Genomic DNA, 9472 nt, shown 5'->3' on the forward strand with positions numbered 1-9472 from the left:
CCATTGCCACCAGTCATTGCCATTAATTTGCTTTACATTCATACACCACTCAGTCCTCACTGCAAAGCAGTCAGAGATTCTTTTCTGGTGTATTTAATTTCTAAGTATCATGGTTCTATCTGGGAGGTTTTGGAAACTCTAAACAGGAAACGCTGCCTCTCAGCTCAGCCTGTATAAAATAAGCAACTTCTGTCTGGAATGCTTAACAAATTGAAATTTGCATTCTGCAATTATTTATAAGAATAAAACTCCATTGATCAAACATTCACAGAAATGCATAAAGAGCACAAGCATAGCCAAAGCAAATTCACTGTTAAACTCAAGTGAATAGTCATGGAAATTTTGCGTGTAGTATTTGTTGCACTCAGGTAATGAACCTTTACCCAGTGTGTTGGCTTTTCATGTCCCATTATTCATGCCACCACATTCATTAAAATGGGCCTATGGTTTTTAACATAATCAGCAATGTGCATAGGTGTGGCCTTCAAAGAGTTATTACCATAGTTTACCGGCATGCTGTTCGTAAATACAAGCAGAACTCCAGTCAGTGCAAAATGCCAAGCTTCCCACAAAACATATGGTAATTTTTGCTCTGTAAAATGGATAGATGCGCTATATAATGCACAATTGCAGCACATTATAGCTGAACTTCTAATTGCTTAAAATGATACTTTAGATCACATCAACAACATTATTACCTAATTACCCTAAGGGTTAACTGATACTCCAGTGATTAAGTCTAGGTAGAAGTGATAGAGCTATTGTATTGCCTTCATCCACTACAGCAAGTGGTATGGTTGCAAATGCACACATAGAATCTATAGTCTGTCGATGTTTTTAACATCTTGGTATGGCGAAGCAGAAAGGTGGAGAAATGCTGGCCGAGTACCGAAAGGAAGGAAGGTTCCTCCTGCAAGATGTTGAACAACTTCAACACGAAGAATTTTCATTTGCTCTAAAGGAATTGTTTTACAGCAGCTTTTCCTTTGTAGTCACAATAACATTCTTGTCATGCGAAATGGAGTAACATGGAAACATTTCTGGTACTTAAAGTGGATACAAGAATTATGGAAGACAGTGACACTGACCTGAAAAGGCAAGTTACTATCAGGATATGGGGGATGGGGTAAAACACAGAGTTGTAGGCCTTCTTCCACCGCCGCGTAACCCACGCGTGAGACTTTTGTAAACTGCATGAAGAAAACAGAGGTGCGAGGCATTTCATGTTCCCTTTTTCCAACTGTAAAATACTATCCTGGTCGCAAACCTAGCGGCAAAGCAGGTTTCATGCCTGCCTTGCCAACCACACCCTGGAGGATCTCTAGTTTGTAGAAGGGGAGATGGTTAGGAATGCTGGTGCTGCTGACTGCCTTCCTGAGGGATGGGGTATGGTGAGGATGCTTCAGCTTAAGCAATAATAAAACTAAAGGTTTCACTCTATTTACTTTCTTGTTTTCTGAGCATTTTAGTTTTACAGATTTGAATGTTTCTGCTCAGCTAACTAGGCTTGGCAAGTTGACTCTGCAGCTTAGAATCAGGAAAGATGGATATCAGCAGGTATTGCAGATCATGTGTGATAGATACTACAGCAATGTTCTAATTTATTAGTTGCTTGGAAGGACGCAAAGATCTAACCATTTAGTTTGCAGGTAACCAGGCAGTAGATTTTAAGCACATTTAGAAACCTACGTAAAGTTTTGGCTTTACTGTGTCAGTTATGAGTTTGTGACTCTGCCCTGGCCAAGTACCTGGATGTGAATATTGACAACAGAAAGATCTTAGGGAGAAGTTCTAGTTTGACACTTATATTTGGCTGTAGTTATCAGATTTATTCATAAAGAAGAAGTCTGCCATGCTCACATCTCATACTTCAAGCCTGTATGATGCAGACGGGAACACCATCCTGGCCAGGAGCTTCATCATGAGTATGTCGTCTTCACAATGGTGTATGAACAGCAAGGTGGTGCCAAGGCAACCTAAGTCTCACGGAGAGGACAGCCTGCTCCTGTAAAATTATGGCCTTTGCAAAGACTCTACATTACCAACACTCTTGAGCCCTGAAGACGTGATAGGCTTAGAAAGCCACCAAGTCCTAGTTCACATTTAGTTCTGCAAAGGTCCTGGTTTTCCAGGTGGGTGATTTTTCACTAGCTGCATCAGGCACGAAAGTGCCAGAGTTGTCTCCAGAAGCATCAACTGTTCCCATACAGCGGTTTATGGTCCGCAGGTGGTTCTAGTTGATCCGCAGTTACCTCAAGAGTACCATGTGTACTCAGCTTAGATCAGTAATTTACAGCCTTTAGTTTAGAAGGGCATGGCTGCGCACCACAAGGGAACAGAAATGGAAATGGCATTCTGATCATAAAGTGCTTTCTGGAATTCTAACAGTAACCAAACGCAGTAAGAATGTACTGGGGAAAAGAAAGACACAAGCCTAGGGAGAAGATTTCAGCCAGGGGTTCTAGGACATTTCTTTCACTACTATTTTTGCCTAATAAATACAACCATTGAGACCTGGCCAACAGGCCCTGCCCTACCACAGTCTGTTTTGGAGACTAATCATCAGCCACTTTGGGGCAACCTTGTCCCTGCCAGGATCACCCCTCTGAGGCTTCAAGTAGCCCAGAAACAACTTTTGGAAAAGACCACCCGGCAAAACTGAGGATATATGCTGGCCTGTTTACACAGTACAGTGCAGGAAAGAAAGCTCTTCTTGGGAAGGAAGCAACCAAACAAAGTATCGGCAGGGTTGGAATGCCTGTTTACAGCAGATACGCAACTTTTGGCAAAAAAGATACAAAAAAAATACCATTTGAAGTGAGGAGTCCAGCTAAAAATATTGCAATGAGTTCAGCAGTCTACCCATACCCTTTTTCTGTAAACAAAGTAAGTATATATTCCAAAAACAAATGATATTTTTTTTATCTGATCTTGCAACCCTACTGCAGGCAAATCTCCAGCTTAAGTAAAAGCGCAGGACTGGGCCCTTGCTATGATCTCTATTTTGTTCCTTCTCACCATCCAGAGGCTTCTATTTTTGAGACTGGATCTGCATAGTAAATCTTGTTTACATCAGGGAAAGACCGAGTTTAAGTTTTTTCTAAGTGGATTTATGGTTTAAAGAGTAAGGAATGAAAAAGAGAAAAGGGAGGGTTGAAAAGGTTTCTTTATAGAAAATGATCTAGTAAGCCTCAGAGTGATTTGCAGAGGAAATCCATTTTTACACTTTCACACTGACTGTCTCTCCCCCCTCACCAGCCCCTGCCCCCAAAAGCCCCCTGTTCCCTATGCGTGCAGTTTACAGTCTATATTATAACTTCGGGGGGGGGGGGGGGGGCGGAAGCAGTAAGACATCTCTGATTGTAAGCTAAGGATCAGCATGGAAAGGAAGTAAAGTCTTTTTTTTTCTCCCCCAGCCTCATAAGAATTGTTAGTTTGTAACAATTTTAATTGAAAACAGCTGCAACTGAAATTTTTAAAAGGGATGAAAAAACTATATGAAATAGAAGACAATCAGTAAAAAGAGCCTTGAATCCATTCTGAAGTCAGTGTCTGCCTAAAGGAGTTCAAGGGTTTTCTTTTAAAACTGACTTTTTAGTTTCAGCAAAGCATGGTTTATAAGTACTCTTAAAATACTTTACTCGTGTTCCTAGAATTGCTAAGTATTAGTATATTTGCGGGTGAAAGAATATTGCCTGAAAAATACTTTGAGACAGAAGTTTATGTGTTTTCTCTTCAACAAAACAAACTCATTGGACAAACTCAGACTTATGTACACAATATGAGAGATCTGTTTGCGATACTAAGTTGCTATGTGAACAACTGTGATGTCACAACATAGATTTTTATGACTAATCTATTAAAAATGCATCAGGAAGAAGAAGAAAAGATTATTTCATCAGATAGCAATGTGAGGAAGTAAAAGAAGAGACTTCCATTAAACTGCAGAAATTTTGTTTTGCTTTGATTTGCTTTAAATATTTGGTTGAATATGAAAGTCTGTGTAAGCTTCCAGTCCATTTAGTAGCTTTTAAATAATCATAACATCCGCCTTTATTTTCCTTTTAATTTTCTTTACATTTTCTTCCATCGTGAAATCTCTACTTTTGTTAAATTCACTATAAAGTTTAATAGGAGTTTAATATGATTTGATTAAGCTGATTGTCTTTAAAACAAATATGCTACTAATCAAGTTCTCTAGTCACCCTTAAAACACTGCTCTCTTAGCCAGAAGGAAAGCTGGGTTTTGCATATAATGGTGATGCAAAGCGTACCCTCTTGTAGTGACAGAGAGAGATACAGGTGAATTTAATATATTGTGATACGCAAAAGTTTTAACAAGACAGGGGACTAAATAAACAAGTGAGAGGCTTCATACGTTTCTTTGATTATTGCCAATAAAGCAACGCCTCAAACTTTAAACTGTCAGCAACTTTAAGTGATCTATCCACAGCGCACTGTAATGTTACTGAAAAATAATTATATACGAGATATAATCACCTTTTCTTTTAAGTGTGAGCAATTTCAAATGATTAAAAATTAGAACAGAAAAGGATTTACAACACCAAAGAGGAAAGGAGGCTTTTTTTTAAACATTGAGTTTTACGAAAAACAGAGAAAATAATATTTAAGCTAATTTATCTGTGTTGCATATTGCTACCTAGAACTTAAGACACTGCTGATTATGCCACAACAGGATTGCTTTCTTGAAGTGTTAAACTAACACAGATACAAAAATATGAAGATAAACTGAGTTTGAGTGAATGGTAATGAAATCCTTAAAACCACACACAGAGCAAGGAAACAGCTGCGTTTTGGTTAACCAGAAAGTTAATCAACTACGATAGAAGTAAATAAGATTTATCTTTATATCTGCCAGAGATTATTAAACATTTAAATATTCATTTTACTTCTTTAAATCAGGATTGTTGATGCATTACAAAATGGCACTAGACCCTCCCAAAGTATTATTAAGAAAGCACATATTAATTTCCATTTAGAAAAAAGTATTACCAGATTAGATTTCTTTGAACAACTTTTAAGGAAGGTAAGGTGTTCCTGTACACTAGTTAGTAACTCAGACTCCCTAATTCACTTTAGATCACATAAGAATTAGCTAGGTGGTGGACTTTTGCCAGTACTTACATCATAAAACCACCCCCTGCCTGGGTGTGATTGGAATTCTTCGCCTAAGACTGACCCTGAATTTAAAAAGGCAGTTGTAGGTTCTGCCTGAGGAGCCCATAAAGTTGTAAGAAGTTTGGAGAGCAAAAGTTTGCACATCTAGCACAGGCTAGAGTTGCTAATTCTTCACTTTCATGACTACCATTTCTTCCTAAAGAAAACAAGAACAACAAAGATAGCCACACTGCATCTAAATGACCTTTATCACTGTACTTTGTCTGCTTAATACACTGAGCACATCCTTCACACCAGCTATTATTCCCTTCCACCCGATGCCAACACAAACCGGCGTGGAAGCAGTGGATTTCTCAGGGTGGGTCCCCAAGCGCAGAGCCACTTTGAGGACACTTCCACCTCCCCCAGTATACCGTAGACCCTGCTGCTGGGAGAGCAGGAGTCGAAATGCCATTTACCGGTGGATTCCCTAATGGTGTCTCTACCAGGCCATTGCTTTTTTGGAATAATTTCTCACCTACCTGCAAGCTCTGGAGAGCAGCTACAGGAATTCACTACAAAGGTGGGCTCTACAGATGGAGGGGAGAACACAGATAGACATGACGTACAGATACTCCTTTCATAGGCTCTCCATCCATCCTCTGTACAACTTTATCAAATTATGTACGTTTTGCTCTGCCTTGGAACTTCCACCACTGCAAGGGACAGAAGAGAATCTGACTCTAAAGGATTATTAAGAACATTTTTATTTTGTAGGAAAGCAGGAAAATCCCAAAGGCTTGCCAAGGATATATCTGGGATAAGAGCTGTAGGTTCCCATCTTTTAATGCATCCTCACTTGCCACTGGCTCTCTCCAGAAGTTGGGTCCAAGTGGAATCTGCCAGCTTGCTACCCCCAGTCTTTTGGAGAGTTTCTTTGTAATTCCTTTCCCCTTAAGCTGCTTTGCTTGTGCTCACCTACCCCCTGGGGCTCACAGAGTACAAGCAGCCTCCTTCAGAGACCAGTGCCTACATTATTCCAGAGACTGCCTGAAGAGAAACGTTCATGCAGTAAGCCTGTATCACCCACAGCACAAGCACATTCCTTCCATGACATGCAGGGCTCCGTCGGTCTGGATTCAACAAATTCAGAGCTAGTTATACATGGTCCAGAAGCCTTCAGCTACCAATCCCAAACATGCTTGGAAGTGCGTAAAATTAATGCGAAACTTCCACTCCCAACCTGCCTCAGAAGCCAGCATGATTCTTTACAGGCTGTCCACACCTAGTCACTGTAAGTGTCCCAGGAAAGTAATTCAATGTTTTTTTTTTATTAAGGAAGGTGTTTTAATTGGAGGATGAATGAGATGAGCTGAAGCTAGCCAGAAAATGCATTTCAACAAACAGCAATGCTTACAGCACGGAGCTCAGAAATTAAAAAACAGAGAACCAGAATGTAAACACTGAACAATCACAAGGCAAAAGTAGTTCTACTCTGAGCAAATAAAGGAAATGCTGGAGCATAAGGCCTTCATTAAGTAAGCACTGTCTGTCAAAGTAACATGCTGCTGAAACCTATGGCAGTACTCGCCAGGCAGAGTAGGCTACCGCTTGTTGCCCACAACAATCCACGTGAACGTGCACAGCAAAAACTGCAATTAATTGCGCTGAAGTCTAACTCAGCACACCTCAGCAACGCAGGAGGGGGAAGTTGTTTCACAAGTCCCTCCAAAACTTTTCTAGTGTAACATTTGTAAAGGAGCTGCAATCAGAAAGTGGTCAATTATTAGAAGTACCACTAAAATAGTATGTAAAAAGACTAAATTAGCACTGACAGCTTTTCAGAACAGCTTGTATATAAAACCCTGAAGCAATCGCTTAATGATACATATTTCTTCTTTTCACGTGAAAAACTCTAGAAATTATTACACTAATACGTACAGGAACGTAAGGAACGTAGTTGCAAGACACTGACCAGCAAACACTAGCAAATAAACCCCCCAAGCCCCCTCATTCTATCTAAATGGCAGTGACGCTCCGCAACCAACAACTTGGGGCAAAACTGACAAACAGTTGCCATGATTTTGGGAGCAATGAGCTGCTTGGAGTTTTTAGCCAGCACAAAGTGTATTTACCAATTACTCCACAGCAATGTTTTAAGACTAGCAGTGATAACAGTGTTAGAAAAGCAGTTACCCCGTAGCGGCTACCCAATCAGAAAGCAGGTCACATCTCGTTAGCTGTATCATATACATTAAACGTCACAGATTCTCCGTGGCTTAGCTGACAATTCAGGCATGTGTGTTTTATTTTATGATAACCTCATGTTCTCTTAAAGAATTACAATACAGCAAACAGATCAATCCGAGATCCTTTACCATGCTTCACGGCACGAATTTGGCAGATATTTGCCTCTGTATAAAGCCATTCGCTATAAAAGATGAATACTTTTTGAAAGTGTTTTCAGGGCACCACTAGTAAACTACTACGAAAAATTGCAGCACCAAGAATGTTTGCTGCACAAACACAGACACATGGGCAGAAATGCAGCCTGATTCAGTCCATGCAGTTTTCACTTCAACAGACTAAAAAGTGTGCTTTATTTAACGACGTAAATAACAAGATGCAGCCTCCACTATTTTTTGTCTTTAAGTGACAGAAGTATTTCCCCTTCCCATTCAGCATATTCTTTGTGGTGGCTGATCTGGGTGTAGAAGCCAGGGTGTATAAACCACTAACAGATTATACAAAGCATAACCAACAGAATGTAGTTTACATTAATTGGGTACTTTTGACAGCTATATGATAAAGTCGTGAACCGATCATCTCTCCCGCTAAAAGCAACTGCATTCTCAATGTAAACACGAATTTCTCTTGTCGGTCGTCCTGAACATGTGTTCCTTAAGTGCAGCCTAGGAATAAGTTTTTAAAACTCTGCTCCTGTTTTCTGTTATCATTCATTTTTAATTTTAACGAGTTTACCAAACCAAACCAGCGAAAGGTTCGTCTCTCCCCCTCAACCTGCAACATTTCTGAATTAGTTTTGTGCAAAAGCTCAAGCGATACCTTGCAATATTATAGCTGCAAATGCCAGCGGGACAGATCCTGAGCAAACAACACACTAAGGCAAAGAAATTTCCTGAGACCAGCATTATAATCAATCCTGAAGTGCTGTACTGTAATTTCAAGATTTCAGCCTAAGCTGGTATCTCCTCAAAGAGTTGCTCTGCGTGGAAACATAATGAGGGATTACCCAATTAAACTACTAAATTAATTAGGGTTTGTGCCTGCATATACTGTACTGTCTAGTGGGACGCTTCAGCTGGAATTCGGGCTGAAACCTCCCACGGTCCATGCACAGGAAAACAAGGCTGAGGGACTTACCTCCGTCCGCGACTGCAGCCTCTTGTTCATTTCATATATTCGGTACTCTGGTTGCACCATGTATGGTGTGTGTCTCCTATAAAATGGGCCAAAAGGAGAAGAATAGAAAGGGTCATGTGGTGTGCTGGACATCTTGCCTGCTTGCAGAGATTCAAGCTACACAGAGTATCATCAACATCCATACAGAGCACATGGGCTGTGTGTTCTTCACAGTACAAAGTAGCAGCGCGCACACACACACACATCCAGGCTGCACGCACTGGCTGGGAACTGCTGTGGGAGCCCTCGGCAGCGGGAGGCGGGGGGAGCGGGAGCGGGAGCGCACAGGCTCCGGAGAGAGAGGGAGGCTGGATAGCTTCAGGCACCGCCGCTCGCTTTTAAAGCAGCAGTTTCTGGAGGGGTCATTTCCTGTCCGCGCCGCAGACTAGTTCAAAAATATAATTTTCCCCTCCGCCTGACACAGGTCTAAGGTTTGGGTTTAATTTTTCCCAGCCAGGACCCCTCAGGAACCTGGCAGCAAGGCTTGTTAGCATATAGGTGGTTTAAAAGCTGCCTGAGCCAATCACCCTCGGCGAGGAGCACGCTTGGGTAATGTCAGAAATGTGATTACTACAAAATACATAAACACAGGCCACGACGATCCCCGCCGCTTGCAGCTGGCGATTCACCCGCGCCGAGCCGCTTCCCCTCCGCGCCGCTCTGCCCGCTCGCCGCGCTCGTGCCGGGCTAGCCCGGCTGCCGCAGCCCTCGCGCGCCCGGCGGTGCCCGGCGGCGGGGCGGGGGGGGGGGGGGGGGCACCTCGCACCAACAGTTTGGGGGGACGAGAGGGAGGGCGGCCCTGCTGCCGCACCGGAGGCGGGATGGCCGGGGAGCCTGCCCAAAGCAGTAACCTCGGCCCAGCACACTGCACACAATGGAGAGCAGTCAGATGCTGACAACAGAAACCTCCCCGAAAAATGGAAAAGCACAA

General features: G+C 42.1%; 1 protein-coding gene across 9 annotated transcripts in view; it reads right to left on the reverse strand.

The window, feature by feature from the left end:
- LDB2 (LIM domain binding 2) overlaps window positions 1-8963 on the reverse strand; it is a 225160-nt gene extending 216197 nt beyond the window's left edge. For 2 of the 9 annotated variants that reach the window (XM_087737395.1, XM_087737400.1), the window contains exon 1: window positions 8503-8961. In XM_087737395.1, the coding sequence (XP_087593521.1) occupies window positions 8503-8634 (132 nt within the window). In that variant the 5' untranslated portion in view covers window positions 8635-8961. Of the gene's footprint in view, window positions 1-8502 lie in introns of all 9 variants that reach the window. The other 7 variants (XM_087737393.1, XM_087737392.1, XM_087737398.1 and 4 more) reach the window with 5 other exon arrangements.
- Between the last annotated feature and the right edge of the window lie 509 nt (window positions 8964-9472).

This window comes from Nipponia nippon, unplaced genomic scaffold, assembly GCF_047370975.1.
Source record: "Nipponia nippon isolate SJK-2023a ecotype South Korea unplaced genomic scaffold, ASM4737097v1 scaffold_6, whole genome shotgun sequence".
Taxonomy (NCBI): domain Eukaryota; kingdom Metazoa; phylum Chordata; class Aves; order Pelecaniformes; family Threskiornithidae; genus Nipponia; species Nipponia nippon.